This window comes from Fundulus heteroclitus, chromosome 16 (assembly GCF_011125445.2).
Source record: "Fundulus heteroclitus isolate FHET01 chromosome 16, MU-UCD_Fhet_4.1, whole genome shotgun sequence".
Taxonomy (NCBI): Eukaryota; Metazoa; Chordata; class Actinopteri; order Cyprinodontiformes; family Fundulidae; genus Fundulus; species Fundulus heteroclitus.
Genome location: NC_046376.1, coordinates 16,035,546 through 16,052,448, shown reverse-complemented (window position 1 = coordinate 16,052,448; position 16,903 = coordinate 16,035,546). Strand labels below are relative to the sequence as shown.

General features: G+C 40.4%; 1 protein-coding gene across 1 annotated transcript; it reads left to right on the top strand.

Moving 5' to 3' along the window:
• The first annotated feature begins 319 nt into the window (after positions 1-319).
• Positions 320-15,293, top strand: tyk2 (tyrosine kinase 2). Its single transcript, XM_012878558.3, has 24 exons — positions 320-513; positions 1,007-1,198; positions 1,296-1,419; positions 1,514-1,646; positions 1,742-1,896; positions 2,011-2,389; positions 2,483-2,653; positions 5,580-5,737; positions 5,820-5,937; positions 6,033-6,216; positions 6,318-6,436; positions 6,529-6,687; positions 8,298-8,385; positions 8,622-8,749; positions 9,174-9,309; positions 10,379-10,530; positions 10,625-10,775; positions 10,864-10,955; positions 11,034-11,223; positions 11,443-11,561; positions 13,111-13,283; positions 13,364-13,481; positions 13,574-13,684; positions 14,721-15,293. Exons 2-24 carry the CDS (start codon positions 1,021-1,023, stop codon positions 14,862-14,864), a joined length of 3,480 nt encoding a protein of 1,159 aa, XP_012734012.2. The 5' UTR covers positions 320-513; positions 1,007-1,020; the 3' UTR covers positions 14,865-15,293.
• Positions 15,294-16,903: the final 1,610 nt, after the last annotated feature.

Genomic DNA, 16,903 nt, shown 5'->3' with positions numbered 1-16,903 from the left:
TTGACTATTTGTAGATTATATTATTGTATTCACACGTGATGACAGCATTAATGACTCAGTAGTACGAGCAGTGAAAGTGGCAGTATTAATATTTGCACATATTTACAGTACAAATAATGATACTCTATTGATGTGTTATAGTGCGTTTTTTATTATTATTTAAAGAATAATAATCAACGGATATATTGTTAAATATGTAAAAATGAGTAAATGAACCGTCCGCTGCTACCATGTGATGACAGCAGGGTATTTCCTGGAGCGTCGCGTGGGCTGAGCGCGTGAAGGGACCTGCCCACTGGCCGCCCGAGGAGGGAGTGGTCACGCTGTTTTCGGGAAGCTGCGTCCTGTCGCAACTCAGTTCGCAAGAAGCAGACAGAGAACGGAGAGCGACAGAGGGGAAAAGTGGCGATACGCTCCGTAAATAATGAAGTCCGCCCGGCAGTTCGTTACGTTTTGCTTTTTCTTTATTGTCTTCTTTTAAGTAACGCGTTTAAAACAAGCTCGACGTCAATGGTAAGATTTCTGACGTGTCCGGACACATCTAAACCTCGGCGGTGTTTATAAACCCGCAGCCTAATGTATTTCATTGTTATGACATGGCATTAATTGTACACGAACGCACGTATTTGGCCGCGCTGTGACGGCCGCTCTTTATTATCCGCGTTCTAGGCGAATAGCACCGCGGACCGTATTTCCCCCTTAAGGCTTCGTGTGTGTGGCGTAAACAGAAATGTGAAGAGTTGAGATCCCGGAAGGCCTCATAACCGCATAATCAGATAGTCATTTTTAGTCATCCGACAGCTTTGTTGTCAGTTTTCAAGCTCCAAGTTTAAAGAACAGTCTTGGTGTATATATATATAGAGAGCTTGTTATTATTATTATTTTCAAAAACGGTTTATAATTGCAGTTTCCATTTGCTCTTCCTGAATCTGTGAAAGCTGATGCCTACGTGACTTCAGATTAGTCACCAACCACCACTTGGTCTGCCTGTCTCTCTTTCTGCCAGTGATCTTGTCCAACATGTCTAAGAAAGCAAGTTGTTTCAAGGCGAGGAAGCCCCTAGACCCGAATGACGTCCATCAGTCCCAGGGCATCCACCTCTACCTCTTCTGGACCAAAGAAGGGGAGAGATATTTGTCTCACACCAGTGGAGATGTCACAGCGGAGGAGCTGTGCATCCTTGCTGGTCGAACTGTAGGTAAGATTGACGGCTGACCCCAAAACGGCAAAACGGAGGAGATTCTTTTTCCACGTTGTGCGGCGTTTCACCTTACGGTCTCCCCCCCCCCCTGTAGGGATAACGCCGCTGTGCCACGTCTTGTTTGCGTTGTACAACCCAAAAACAAAATGCTGGTACAGTCCGAACCATGTTTTCAGTTTAGAGCGGGACTCCGGTGAAGTGGTCCACTACTGCATGAGGTTAGTCTGTGTTTGCATAATGCTTTGCATGGATTATTACTGCTCAAACACAGTGAGAGTATTTAAGTGAGCGGACTGGTTTGCGTCTCTCCAGGTTTTACTTTCGGAATTGGCATGGCCTGAATGAAAAGGAGCCGACTGTGTCCCGCTACTCCCTGAAATCTGGGACGGATCAGGCAGGGTTGCCTCTTCTCGACATCACATCCTTGGAGTATCTGTTTGCCCAGGTAACTTATTATGACCTGCCTCTACGGACTGTAAATGGTTCATTTTCTGTGTAAGAAAGGCGATTCAGACTCTGCGTCTTCTGTCTCCGACGTAGGCTAAGCACGAGTTTGTGAACAACGTGGAAGAGCCGCAGTCCGAGGAGGAGCATAATCGTTTCAAAAACGAGAGCTTGGGAATGGCTGTGCTCCACCTGTCACACCTGGCGATGCAGAAAGAGTGTACCTTACAGGAAGTTGCTGGAAAAATTGGGTAATTGCTCAAACAGTGCTCCAGTGTTGTTGTTAACTGTTCTAATAATAGAGGTATTTAAAATGGTTATTGCTGCTGCAGTATGCCTCTGTCTGACTCGGTTTCCACCTTCAGCTTCCAGAACTGCATTCCAAGAACATTTGCGGAGAGCATTTCCAGAGACAACTTCCTGACTAAAATCAGGATCCGCCGTGTGTTTGCCGAGTTCGTGCGGACCTTCCAGCAGCACACCGTCGATAAGGGGCAGCTGGGTCCCCACGAGGTCATGTACAAGTACATCTCCACCCTCGAGAACTTGGTTCCCAATTTCGGAACAGAGACTTTCCCCGTAACTCACCTGGAACTGAGGGATGACGCGGAAGAAAGGAACGCCTACTCCAGCGGCAACCAAAGCGGCGATGTGTCGAAGGACGACTTTAGAGCTCCGGCTACACATGAAATAATGGTGTCCGGCATTAAGGGGATTCAGTGGAGGATGCTGAAAACGCAAAAGGTTTGTCAGCTCAAATGACGCTTTGACCCTCGAAATCTGTGACAAGTCCTTTCTGTTATGTAGACGCTTCATTCTCTTGCGTTCTCTATCCAGGCGGAGGAGAACTCTTACCACAAGAACGGCTACGTGAATACGAAGACACCAAAACAGTCCGTGTCGAATCCTCCTGATAAGTGGACCTCCTTCTGTGATTTCTGCGAAATAATTCACGTCGCCATTACTGAGGCTAATGTGTGCATTAGCACTCAGAACAACCACTGCATGGTGAGAGTACTTTCTGTCCATCTATGTGTATGCCACTAATTTAATTGGCAAATATACTTGCGGTGCATTACTAATGTTGATTTAGTGTACTTTAAGTTAACAGTGGCAGCTTGTTGATAGGGGCCATAAAAAATGCATTTCAGCATTCCCATTCCATTTTGAAGTTTGTTTGGGGTTCGTTTTTTGTTTTTGTTTTTTTGTTCTTGTAGGCCTGATTACATACATTTCAATGGCAAACAGAGCCAGCCAAATGAGTGTGTATGTATGTTTTAGGGCTGGGCGATAAATCGATTTAATCGATTAATTCGAATTTACAATTCTTTAAGATTTCATTTTTGGAAAATCTGGATTTTATTTTGCCAATACACTCATTGGGTTTCCATGAAGAGAACAGCATGTGATGCTGAATATATGTTTAGGCAAATGTATTGTCAAAATATTGTTAAGTAGAAACTTTTTTTTAACATAATACGAGGTACTTCATTTACTTATTTACTTTTTTTTTTTTAACTTAGTTTGAAGTTCACAAGTGCAGTGAAGCCTGTTCTTAGCTCAATGTGTAATACCACTTAGCAGCAAATGTTTTGTTATATTTTCATTGTTTATAATAGCACGGCTGCCATCTTGTTTTACGAGCCAGCTTGTTTTTAGTTGCAATTTAAATTCAGGTCAACTCCCTGACGAAATGCTTGACATAAAAGCAAGGTTTTAAAAATAATTTCTTTAAATTTCTTTTTATGAAACAAAAAGGAGGAAAAAAATCGATTAATCTGATTTGGTATGATAAAATTGGAGATTTATTTTTTAATCCATATCGCCCAGCCCTAGTATGTTTTGAAACTTTTGGCTTTCTTGTGATCTCTTCAGTTGGGTTACTGGGTTGACTCTCCTTTGGGCCCAGTACCGGTGCCCAATCAGCTCTTTCTGCGTCGTTCTTCATCCAATTTGATTGATTCATGGTGTTAATCAAGGTCACCCGCTTGGCCGCTTAAATGAGCAGGTGTAAATGCCACTTACGTATGATGCATATTGAAGGGTCAGACAACAACGACAAGACAGAGAATGGAGCAGCGAAAGAAAATTCAGTCATTCCTTCACAAAATAATAATTTCACAAAGCTTTTGATGGAGAAAAAAAAAGTGAATTAAGGAATTAAGAAATTCCTCAGCAGGCAGGTTTCTTTGGACGGATTTACGTTCAAGTAGAGGTTATTGTTTTGCTGTAATCCCCGACCACCAGTGTAATCCCCAACATTTTTTTTCAACACCCACTGCCACCGCTAATTATTAAACATGGCAGATTATTCAGCTTTTCAAAAGTCTGAGTTTGTGGTGTGGTACACACAGCACCGTCCGATATTACTGTCACTCCTGGAAAAGATGTGTAAAAAGCCTTAAAACAAATCTGTATGTCAAAGCATGAGCTTCCGTCTCACACTGAAAAGGTAGGAACAGCCTAATCATTGATTTCAGTACATGTGTTTGGTACGGAATAAATCCTACATCACGAAATATGTTTTTAACTTAAATTCATGCGTACTGCAGTAATTTATGATGTAATATTTTGTACAACCACCAGGAGATCACCCAATCCTTTCCCTCGGCATTTCACAAGGTTGTAGCACACAGAGAGGGGTTTTCATAACGACGAACTGCTTTCAACTTTCTGGCAAAAATCAACAGAACAATTATTGGATGTTTAATGTGGTCTAATTTCAAAGAATTGATTGTGCCAGTAACTTTAAAGGGGTATCCAATGGCAGAGAAAAATGCCCCCAGCATAATAAATACTCCACTTTGCTTAAAAGTGGAGATGAGATAATCGTAATCTTAGTCTCATTTGATAAAGGCACATGGTTCCAGTTAGTGCCAGAAGCGTTCAACGACCTCCACACAAAGACATTCTTCCCATGTACATAACATCCAATGTTTTTTTTTTTTTATGAAGACTTGACCCCAAGTTGGCATTCTACACTGCATTTTTTCCCACAGTGAACCTTGAAGATTTTCTTCATTATGGCTCTAGCTTTAGATACACAGTTAAGTCCAAAATTGTTCATTCAATTAAATCTTTTTAATTTTATGAACACTTTTGCAGCAGCCCTCCGGCGGAAGTAATATTAATATTTTGTAATTGAGCCAGAGTCCTGACATGAATGTAAGAGTTTAGAGGGAAATTAAGATTATGTTGATGGCTAGGAGGGCTTTCTGCCTTAACGACTTGGAGCTCATCGTTAAGATAAATCATCAAAACTCCACTGGAAACATGCAAAAAGGAGGCCAGCAATTATACTGACTGCCATAACGTCAGTGAAGATTTTTCCATGCGTGTTTTAGAAGGGTACAAATAATTTTCCTGATTTTACATTGTTTTATTATCTTTAAAGAGATGCTGGTTTTAGTTCATGACAGATAAAAACATCTTTGATGACTGAAAGTAATTTCAAACCCAAATCTTCCCGGGGGGTATTAATAATTTGAGGCTTAACTATATGCATGTTTAGGTGATCTATTTTCTTTACTATCATCATCCTAATTACGTACATCTGGAGATATTGTACCTACTTGGATGGCATGTTTTTTTTTTGTTTTCTTTGGTCTTTTCCATGTTGAAGAGGGGGTCATGTATTAGTTTAACCCCAGAGAAACAGAAGGCGACAGATTTCTAATTGTCGATGTAAATGGGTTTACACTACGTGGACAGTTTTGAAAAAGTAAAGCCTAAATTCGAAAAGTGCTTCAGGCTTGTTGCTCTTTGCAATCTTTCCCGGGGTTGCCAGTGATGGCGTTACTTCATCTGTTTTATAAGTGCATGACTAAGTGGTCTGCGTTTGTTTTTGCCTCGGGCATTTAGCCAAGTTTCAGATTTATGTCTCCAGGTAGAAGCTCAGTTTGTAAGCTCGCAGTGTTTCTGTATGTATATGTAGGAGGTACAGATGAACTCCAGCCAGGAGGCCCGTTCCTTCATCTCCCTACTAGACGGGTACTACCGGCTGACTGCAGACGCCCACCACTATCTTTGTCATGAAGTGGCTCCCCCAAGGGTGGTGTTGAGTGAGGCAAATCTGTTGCACGGCCCTATGAAGTGAGTCCTCTATTCTGATCCAGACATAGTCAGACACAAATGGGGTTTAAACACAGAGTTATATTATGTGATGTGCTTGCAGTGATGACTTTGTGTTGCACAAGCTGAAAAAGGAGACGGGAGAGGAGGGAACCTTCCTCGTCCGCTGGAGTGCCCTCGATTATCACCGCATCATCCTTGCTGTGCTAAACAGAAACGAGGTAAGTCGACACCCACACTCCTCTCTGGGAATTATTTCGGTGCAGCGAGGCTCGCAATATTCACATTCTGCATTTGCGCCTCTCTTAACGCACAGAACGGTTCAAAAACCAGCCACAAGCAGTTTCGCATCCAGCAGAAGGGCTCGGCGTTCTACATGGAGGGCTGGGACAGAGAGTTTGCTACTGTGAAGGAGCTCACGGATAGCCTCAAAACCTTTGTCCTCAAGTCTGGGACAGACAACTTTACTGTCAGAAAATGCTGTTCACCGAGACAAGCAGGTTCGACCGTTAGACATCCAGAAATGCCGTGCTGCACCGTGCCACTGGCACCAGATGTGATTTGACTCACTGCAAGTTTGTGTGGGTTTATTGTCCTGCAGAGATCTCCAACCTGCTGGTGAAAAGGCAAGGTATTGACCACCGCAACAGCTCTGACTGCCTTCCCCTGAATCTGACAGAGCTTCGCTTTCACCAGATCAAAGATAAAGAGATAAAACAGGTGAACCATACTTTTTCCACCTGCGTATTGTTGCAGGCTGCGTGTTCCCTGCCGTGTTACTGATCAGCTGTGCTTTTGTGTCCATACTCCAGGAACAGCATTTGGGCCGCGGCACAAGAACTAACATTTACGCGGGACGTTTGTTATTGCGGGACGAAGAAATTGAGGAGTTTAACAACAACCTCTCCCAAAGCAACGGCATCCGGGTGGTTCTCAAAATCCTAGAGGAAACCCACAAGGATATTGCTCTTGTAAGTTATGTGAATTTCTGTACAGTGGAAAGGTGTTCACCCCTTTGACCTTTCACCTATTTTGTTACATTCCCACCTGTAATTTAAATGTTTTTTATATATATATATTTTTTTTGATGTGATTGATTCCACAAAATAGTCACTAAAATTGAACTTTTTGGTAGGGCTGAACAATTAATCGCATTTTCAAAATAATCGTGATTTTAAAAAAACGCAATATCCAAATTGCAGAGTCTGCAATTTGTGACTATGTAACAATTAGGGAATTGGACACGTCTATTAGGTGTCAGTAAAATGTTTGAAGTTGGTTTGCCTCCACATGGAAGGGAAGACAGTTGCAGCAGTGAGAAAATCTAATTTCATTACTTGTTTTAGAGTTTGTATAATCATACAAAGCATTAAGTACAGGACAGGTCAATCAGTTTAATACATAGACTTGCTTGTTGGTTGGACTTTGCACTTTATGTTCAACAAGGTTTGATGCCCAATTAAATTAAAAGCTGTTCTCTTGAATAATATTCTGATCAATAAAAACATTAAAAGTTCATATTTAAAATAGTCCTTGTTTACAAACATCTTTATTTGGAGGCCATTTTTGTTGTTTGTGGTTAGTGCGGAGAAAAGTCAAAATTGCAATTTTTAATGAAATATATTGTAGGCAGAACGCAATCATTTCTGCTCCGAGTTTAGATGCTGTGGGTCTTTTAGCAACTAATCCACATGGCGAGGAAACAAATTGATTTGTTGTTTGTATATATTTTAAAACACATGATAAATTTAACTGGAAAAAAAATCACATTAAATCGCAATATTAAGAAAAAAAAACGCAATTAGATTATTTTCCAAAATCGTTCAGCCCTACTTTTTGGCCACCAAGGAAAAACCAAGAACCCCATCCCCACAGTGAACCATGTTGATGGTATTTGTCAGCACCATGGAGCGAGAAACTGGTCAGACTGGAGGGAAAGATGGATTGTAATAAATACTTTTAGCAAAACTTGTCAATCTGCCTGGGATTTGAAACTGGGACGAAGGTTCCCCGACCAACAGACCGAAGGCCCAAAGCGTACTGCTGAAGCAACACTAGAGTGCTTTAATGGGAAACGTTTAAATGTGAAGCAATGACCTGGTCAAAGTTCAGTCCCGAATCTAATGAGAATCTGTGGCTAGAGTTGAAGGTCTCTGTTCACAAGCGAAAAACCATCCGGCATGAAGGAGCTGGAACAGTTTGGCCTCGAGGAATGGGCAAAGATCCAAGTGGCAAGACGGGACAAGCTCATGGAGACTTCCAAAGTGACTTGCAGTGGTGCTATATTGCAAACGTGGCACCATAAAGTAGTGACTGTGGGGTGTGGTGAACAGTTATGCATGCTGAAGCTTTCTGTTATTTTGTCGTATTTTTTTGTTTTTTGTTTGCTTCACAATAAGAAATAACACGTAACTAATATAACACACTCAAACAATCCATTTTAATTGCTCATTGGAAGGCAGCCAAACAGGAAAAATGGCAAAGCGGTGAACTCTTTTGCCAGGCACTGTACATGCAAGGGTGTAACTTGTCTTTTGGTGCCTCTTTTTACGTTAATTACTGTTCCTATTTTCTGTTTCAGGCCTTTTTTGAAACCGCCAGCCTCATGAGCCAGGTATCTCACGCTCACCTGGTGTTTGTGCACGGCGTCTCTGTCAAAGGGTCTGAAAGTAAGAGAAATAGCACGTCCGCTAGCATGTGCTCAATTCTTCTTTTAGTGACTTCCTCATTTGCTTTCCCTATCTTACATATGTTCAATCTCCATAGTCAAATCTTTAAATCTAACACCAAGGTGAATGCAAAACTTCACTCAGGCTGTTCCAGTTTAAAGATAGTGTGGCTTTGTTTACGTCTTATATCACAATATAACGAGCTACACTTCTTATGCTTGTTTCTGCCTGCACAGATATCATGGTGGAGGAATTTGTGGAGCATGGCCCACTCGATGTTTTTCTCCGCAAAGAAAAAGCATCCGTCACCGCTCAGTGGAAATTCATTGTAGCCCTGCAGCTGGCGAGGGCTCTCAATTATCTTGTGAGTTCAAACACGTTTTTGTTTATCTGATTACATCTTTGTCTGCCGTTAATTATTACCGATATCTAGGTAGTCTTAAACTGATAAGCTGATGCACAAAATAGAGACTGCAGCTGTGTAAATGAATTCCAGCTGCTGCATTCGGTCAAGAAATGTTGTTATGTTGTCGTGACATTTTATGATAATTAATGCAAGTTGTGTTCCCTCCAGTCATATAGCCATAGGATTGGAGAGTCATTTGACAGTTATTTAATCAGAGGTTGTTCAATTGTATTTAGTCAGTATTTTGTGAAGAAAATGACCTAAATTGGCTTTACATCAAACATTTCATCAAACATTTGAGAGACTAAACATTTGAGAGACTAAAAAACTTCATTCGCATCTCAAAAAAGTCACTATTTGTGCCACTTTCTTCTTATTTTAGGAGACAAAACAGCTCGTTCATGGAAACGTCTGTGCCAAGAACATTCTGGTTGCGAGGCCAGGTTTCGAACCTGGCTCTTCCCCTTTTGTCAAGCTGAGCGATCCTGGAATTGCGCTGAACGTCCTCTCACGAGAAGGTCAGCCCCCGCAGCAAAAATGCAATGATGTGGTGAAAAACCACATCATTGGTAAAGACAATTTCAGATGTTCTCGAACTTTCAAGAGATTTAGTTCACTTCAGTCAGATTAAGAAAACCGGAAGGTTTAAGCAGACCACTTCCTGTGATCCGCTTCCTGTTATCATTACTCTATAGTGTGGTATTTCAGTGTGTCTAAAAAAAAACCATCAATCCTGTTTGTGTGTTTTCAGCTGCTCGGTTGTTTTTGAACTAGAGTTGTGAGGAAGACAGTTTTATAAAGTTTGCTCTGTTTCTCTAAGTATTCGACTGATTAATGTTAATCACTTTTCATGTGAAGTCAAACTTGGCTTTAGTTTCAGAAACAAATGTTCTTTTACTTTTAGTGCTAAGAAGAAACTTGCGGAAGCTACTTTTCTGTCTGTAACTGATTATGGAGATATATTGTACATGCATGCTGCATCTTCCATCTTGCGTCATGTAGATTCAGTTTACCATGCATCTCTACGATTCATAACAAATACAAAGTCCCTCACCCATCGCTGCATTCTTTATGATCGAGTTAGTTGGACATCACTTACAATTAGCAGACAACAGCACTGGCATATCTCTATCTATAAAGCTATACTCGGTGACCATCCACTGTACCTCTGTGATCGCCTCTGTTTGCACTGGTACCTATTAGCTACGCTCCTCAAAGTAGTTGCTTTTAAAAGTGCCACGAGTTGCAACCGAATTGGGAAAAACGGCCTTTTCTTATTCAGCACTTTGGCGGTGGAATAATCTACAGAAAAAGCTGACGTCAGAAACCCTCATGTCCATTAATTAATTTAAAAGCACTGTAAAGAACGTTCTTGTTTTTCATTGTGTTTTAAGATTTTATCATGAAAATGTAACATGGTGTCTATTATGTATGTTTATCTAATATCTATTTGTTGCGATTTGGCTACATTGCCCTGGTCTCTCTTGTAAAAGAGATTCTGAATCTAAATGGGACTTCCTGGTTAAATACATGTTAAATTAAAAAGAAAATATGGAGCTTAACCGTGATTCCTTTTCCACGCCGCAGAACGTCTGGATCGGATACCCTGGATCGCTCCGGAGTGCATTGACAGCGGCGCTCCTGTTGGCAGTGCTGCAGACCAGTGGAGTTTTGGTGTCACGTTGCTTGAAATCTGCAACAATGGGGATCTTCCTATGAGCAGCAGCACCTTGTCTGAGGTAGGTGCACGCTGCAACTTTAAACTGTACTTCTTCTCCTCGACCATCTGAGATTTCGGCATTTTGTCTTTTTCCACCTTCCGCTTCCCAACAGAAAGAGCGCTTTTACCAGCAGAAGGGTCGTCTGGCAGAGCCATCGTCCGAGGAACTGGCTGGCTTCATCAGCATGTGTTTGACGTACGAGCCCGATGAGAGGCCCACTTTCCTAACCATCCTCCGGGAACTCACAAAACTCATAAAGAAAAGTCAGTCCTTAACCGCACACCTTACTTTTTGAAATTTGTCCTCATGTTTTAGCGCAGTTAGTTAACAAACATTATTTTATCCTCACAGATCCCGATATATCCCCCAAGTACACTCTCCCTCCTACGGACCCCAGCGTGTTCCAGAAGCGCTATCTGAAAAAGATGAGAGATTTAGGGGAGGTGAGCTCCAGCACCACACAGATACTTTTCTATTGCCATGCGTTAAGAAAGGGATCATTCTCATTTCTCTGTCTGCAGGGACACTTTGGAAAAGTCACTCTGTACAGGTATGACCCGTCTAACGATGGGACGGGAGAGTTTGTGGCAGTGAAAGCTTTGAAGCAGGAGACTGGAAATGCACCTCAGGGCTGGATGAAGGAGATTGAAATCCTGAAGTCTCTCTATCACACCAACATAGTGAAGTACAAGGGCTTATGCACGGAAGCCGGTGAGCTCTTAGCCATCATCTGTCCACTTTAAATGTGGTTGTTAGAACTTCCTTTGATATCCAGTCTGCTCAATAGTTCCCTGTTAACTGATGTAAATCTATACCAAGCACACTGCAGCTTCTGTTGAATGGCAATACTGTAACCTGTCGGCTCTCAGTCTGCTCAGCATTAGTAGTTTCATCATTAAAAAAACGAAATGCTGCATTGTGCACTTACAGGGCGACAGGAGTTCCAGCTCATAATGGAATACGTTCCTCTGGGGAGTCTGCGAGAGTATCTTCCTAAAAATAAAACCAATGTGGCCCATTGTCTCATGTTTGCCCAGCAGATCTGTCAGGTGAGTGTCAGCGGATGAGTATTTAGTGCCTGGACTGTAATCTACAGTGCTTTGGAAACGTATTCATACCTCTTGAGCTGTTTCGTATTTTCTCATGATGCATTTTAATGACGTTTTATCCGACAGGGCAATGCTTCCCAACCCTGGTCCTCAAGTACCCCCGTCCTGCATGTTTTAGGTGTCTCCTTGCTGCCACCCACGTGTCTTATTTTGAATGCGTGATTAAGAGGCTTCTGCAGCCCTTGATGGCTGCTGAGGTCATCCAGTCATTTGAATCGGGTGTGCTGCAGCAAAGATACATCTAAAACAAGCAGGCCACACAAAGTAACACAAAGTAGTGTATAACTGTGATTTGGAAGAAAAACAATGCGTAATCTTTTTAAAATGCTGCTTCTGAAAGTCTAAAAAGGTGCGTCACGCGTGTATGTTCAGCCCCCTTTCATCTGATACCAGTAAATAAAAGTGTAACCACTTGCCTTCCCCCTGTGTGTAATATATATATATATATATATATATATATATATATATATATATATATATATATATATATATATATATATATATATATATATATATAGGAACAGAAGCATTTGTTTCTTTTACTAAGTTCTTCCTGGCAAGAACAATATATACTTTACAAGAACTGAGATGCAAAACTCCCAGCAAGTCTTTATAGATCTCTCCTATAAAAGCTTCCTAAAGCATTCATTGCAAAGCTATTGGTAACAGAAACCCATAAAGTTTGCCACAGATCATGTAGGAAACAAAGCAAACATGTGGAAGAAGGGTGCTCTGGCATTTTGTGTGGAGAAAAAAACAACTATGCACATCATCCCGAAGGCACAATACACACAGGGAAACACGGTAACGGTAGCATCATGCTGTGAAGATGCTTCTCTTCAGCAAGGACAAGAAAGCTGCTCAGAGTTGAGGGGAAGATGACAGGAGCTAAACACCGGTTAAATCGGGGAAGAAAACCTGTCAAAGGCTGCAAAAGTGGAGCAAAGGTTTACCTTCCAGCATCACAGCAACCCTTAACATACAGCCATAGCTAAAATAGAATGATTTATGTCCCGTCATTTTAATGTGACCCTGTCAAAGTCGACACCAAAATCCAATTGAAAATCTTCAGATTTTCCATGGGGTCTGACATAATTTTAGCTATTTTTCAAACAAGTGTGGGCAGAAATCTCAGTGTGTATACTGTTTGTGTAAAGCTGGTGAAGGAATACTACAAAAGATCTAGGACTGTAATTGCAACGAAAAGTTGTTCTACAATGTGTTGAGACAGGCACCTGAATACAAATGCACAGCACACTTTTCAGATAAAAAACAAACAAACATTGAAAAGCATATATCCTTTTTCTTGCTCTCACCAATATTATGCTACTTTATTTATGCCTATCACACCAAATTGTAACAAAATACATTTTAGTTTGTGGTTTGAACTTTTATCACCAGTCAGTTTATGTTTTTGCTAAATGGGAGGGTCTGCGGTTAAACATTTAGCGTCACACATTTTTCCCAAATGTGTTGTGCTCTTTTCAAGGGGATGGACTACTTGCACTCAAAGCGCTACATACATCGAGATCTTGCAGCTCGCAATGTTTTGGTGGAAAACAACAGTTTGGTTAAGATTGGAGACTTTGGCCTGACAAAGTACATCCCAGAAGGCGAGATCTACTATCGGGTTCGTGAGGATGGAGACAGCCCTGTCTACTGGTAAGCTCACACGCCAGATTAAATTGATGCTTTTGAAAAATGTCTTCAGCACTTATATTTTCATACTTTGCACTTTTCAGGTATGCCATCGAGTGCCTGAAGGAGCTCAAGTTCTCATTCGCCTCTGACATTTGGTCGTTTGGAGTTACACTGTATGAGATCCTGACACGCTGTGACCATCGCCAGAGTCCTCCAACGGTATGTTATGAACTGGCTCGGACTAAAATGCGGAAACTATTGCATTCTCAGTCTGAAAGGCATGCTTGTTTTCTCCGTGTGTGTTTCTGTAGAAATTCATTGAAATGACTGGAGAGAGAGAAGAGAACATGACTGTGATGAAACTCATAAGGCTATTGGAGAGAAATCAAAGGTTGCCTTGTCCCAGGGATTGCCCGCATGAGGTAATATTAATTAACTCCAAATGAAGACACATTTTTAAGGTTGCTACTGTAATAAAATTTTGTATCGTGATTAACATGCACAAATTGCATTTTCACAGTTTTGTAAAAAAAAGAAAAAAAAACATTATTGCAAGCTGTCATTATTGAAACTGTTGTATGTTAAAACCTTCTACCAACTACTATGCATAGCGTACCCAGTATTAAGTGTTTCTAAAAGTGTTGCCAATGAAATTAACAAATCTGACAACTGTATATTTTATTAAAATTAACTTCCAGACAAATCTCATTCAGTCTGTTTTTACAAGCAAAGAGCGCTGTTTTAATCAGGTTTAAAATATGTTAATTGAACTTTAGAGTGCTTTATATTGTCTTCGAGACTGTTATCGGGAATGTTTGATGGTAACCAGAGTCTCGGTTCATCTGCTGTAGACAGGCTTGTGATAATTTAGAGTCTTTGGAAACTTGTATAAAGTCTCATATTATTGTTTTGGCTGTCATGTCAAGTGTATGCAGACCTTCGGTCACAATCCACGTAGTACAAGCAATCTCGCAAGCTCATAACAAGTTAAACAGACAACTAAGATCATTCTAAAGGCCCTATAAAAAAGATCTCAATGGATTAGATGCTAGACAACCGGAGGCACAGGGTGACTTGTGTTATTTAATTATGCATGAAATAAAAGCTACTTCCCAAAAGGCCTTGCTGGAAAAGTTAAAAGGACCAAAAGTTAAGATCTCTGTGCTCTTTGGTGGTTGGTATACAGCTGCATCATTTTTACTGTTTCCAGCTTGTGTTTGATGTGAATCGTCTGAGATGATGCATTTGATGGACATAGAAAAACAGAATAAGTCTTTTTTTTAAATATAAAATTCTAGACTTTTTTTTCTCTTTGTTTTGTTATTCAGTAGTTAAACGGTCTCATAAAAACAAATATATGCTATAGAGTTAAAAAATAAAACATCATCACTTCAGAAATACTATGTTTTGCTCGGGTGACTCAGTATTTACAATTTTTTTTTTTTCCCCCCCTCACAGGTGAAGTTGTTGATGGATCAGTGTTGGGATGCAGATCCTGATTCTCGGCCTACTTTCAGTAAACTCACCGAAAAGTTTGAGTCAGCACGAAGGATGTTTGATTGGTCGTTCACCCCCAACTTCCCCATGTCTCAGATTTGCTGATTGGCCTCAGTGAAGATCCACCCGAGGAGGTGGTGATGCTCAAACTGTAGCCAGTTGTCTAACTTCAAATGTACATTTCTTTCCCCCCCTGTATCTATTTATGCAGAAGTCTTCCTAGATGTTTAAGAATGTAAAGCACACATATATGCTCCAATGTGTGTTGGCAACACAATTCAGATTCAACCTTTTGTCCTTACATAGTTAAACAACTTAGTGAAGGCTTTTAATAATTGTTATGTTTTCGTTGGAGCTGTCAGGAAGTAAGGAAGGTTTCGATGTGGGCCGGCGTTTCTGTTTTATTTTTATTTTCTGTACATTTTTAGTGTTATTATCTCTGGTATTATTGATACTTTTGCATGTAATATTATGAACATAACTCAAATCAAATAAACCCTTTTACACCTTTGCTTTTATTGAAGGCTAAACACACTGACTATGAGTGTTTAATTAAAGTATGTTGTGATTTTACATGCCAATTGGGACGACGGTGGTGCAAGAGTTAGGGAGCTTGTCCTGTAACTCATGAAGGACATGCAGCATTATGCACCTCCCTTACTGAGCAGAGGACCATGGTACCACAAATGCACTGTTGAAGTAGGAATCTGAAATAATATCTAGCTTTATGTTGCTGCTGTGGGGGAGTTGGGTGGGGTTAAAGCAGTAACGTGTAACCTTTAGCCATTACAGGCGCTAGACCTGTAACTTCCAGGTTTAGTTCCCATAAAGGCCACTGGCAACACTACACTGTCACAAAATTAAACAGTCTCCCCCTGTGTTTTGGAATCTAATAGCAGACCACTTTGGACCAGTAGATTGAGAAGTCACTGAGTTACTTATAAGGACAAGGCCACATTCATCCCCTCTAGATTAAATCCTGCATCAGCGAGGGATCCGACCCTCTCATGGTCAAGTTTTTCAGAGGGGCAAACCGCACGTAGCATCCATACACACCAAGTACTGTATATTGACCTGAAAAATAATGTAATATATCCCAAATTAAGATAATGGTTGGGTTAAAACTTAAACGGTGCTGCTTTAAGACTAAATCATGATTTATTTTAGCTCTACTGGCTTTTTTGGGATGCAATGCCCCCTGCAGGCACACATTTTCCACATTGTGCTTTCTTTCTGTGTATCATAATTTACTGATGTAAAATTCAACGAAATGAGTTTCAGATTTCTCCTATATTGCTTTTCAGTGCTCAGTATCACACTAAAATTATTTGAACAACTAAGTAGGGAGAGTGCATTTTAGATAAATATAGCAGGCCTACTGCTGAGAAGTGCATAACCATAAGAAAACTGAAGGTTTGCATCACAGCATTGCAATGTTTCTCTCTAAAGCACTTGTTGCAATTTCAAACAGTGGGCAGAGTAATACCGTTTCTCTGTACTAGATGTTTACGTGGTTCTCCTGCTGTGGAGGTGATGCAGATTGAGAGCTTTCTGAACCCCTCAACTATTAATTTTTTGTTTGTGAGCTTCTGAAAGTACAGTTAAAAATCTGGCATGTAAGATAATTTTTTTTAAATTTAATTTAATTTCCTTAATTTAACCCGGGGGTCCCATGGAGATTAAACTATCTTTTGACATACTGTGGGTGTTTACCCAGCAAAACATTATGAATAAAAAAAACACACAAACAATTAATGATGTCCAGTATATTACGATAATCTATAACAGATAAAAAGATGGCTTCCACAAGCTTTTTCTTTCCAGAAAATATGAAATATAATTTATTTCTAAAACATAAACCAATCTTTAAGTTTTTTTTTCTTACTAAATTAGTGATATGTACAGTAAATGTGAGTTTTTCTTTAATCCATAGCCCAGGAACTTATTGGACTGTTTCAATCAATGTACCATCAAGTGTGAGAATTTTTGGATTTTGGAATTGGGCCTTCAATGAAATCAGAATGTTTTTTTTTTTTTGCATTTCAAAGCTGTTTTAGACTCTTCAAAGTCTCTTGTAAAACCCGAAATTCTGTCTGGAGTTCTTTTTCTGCCTGTGTCATCAGCATATGAATGCAGTTTTTAAC

What these genes read in the sequence shown, in the direction of transcription:
- tyk2 (XM_012878558.3), top strand. Translation starts at nt 1,021, where the DNA reads ATGTCTAAGAAAGCAAGTTGTTTCAAGGCGAGGAAGCCCCTAGACCCG. An exon ending in GTGGTCCACTACTGCATGAG is followed by an intron (nt 1,420 to 1,513) that starts GTTAGTCTGTGT and finishes GCGTCTCTCCAG; the next exon opens with GTTTTACTTTCGGAATTGGC. An exon ending in CACAAAACTCATAAAGAAAA is followed by an intron (nt 10,776 to 10,863) that starts GTCAGTCCTTAA and finishes TTATCCTCACAG; the next exon opens with ATCCCGATATATCCCCCAAG.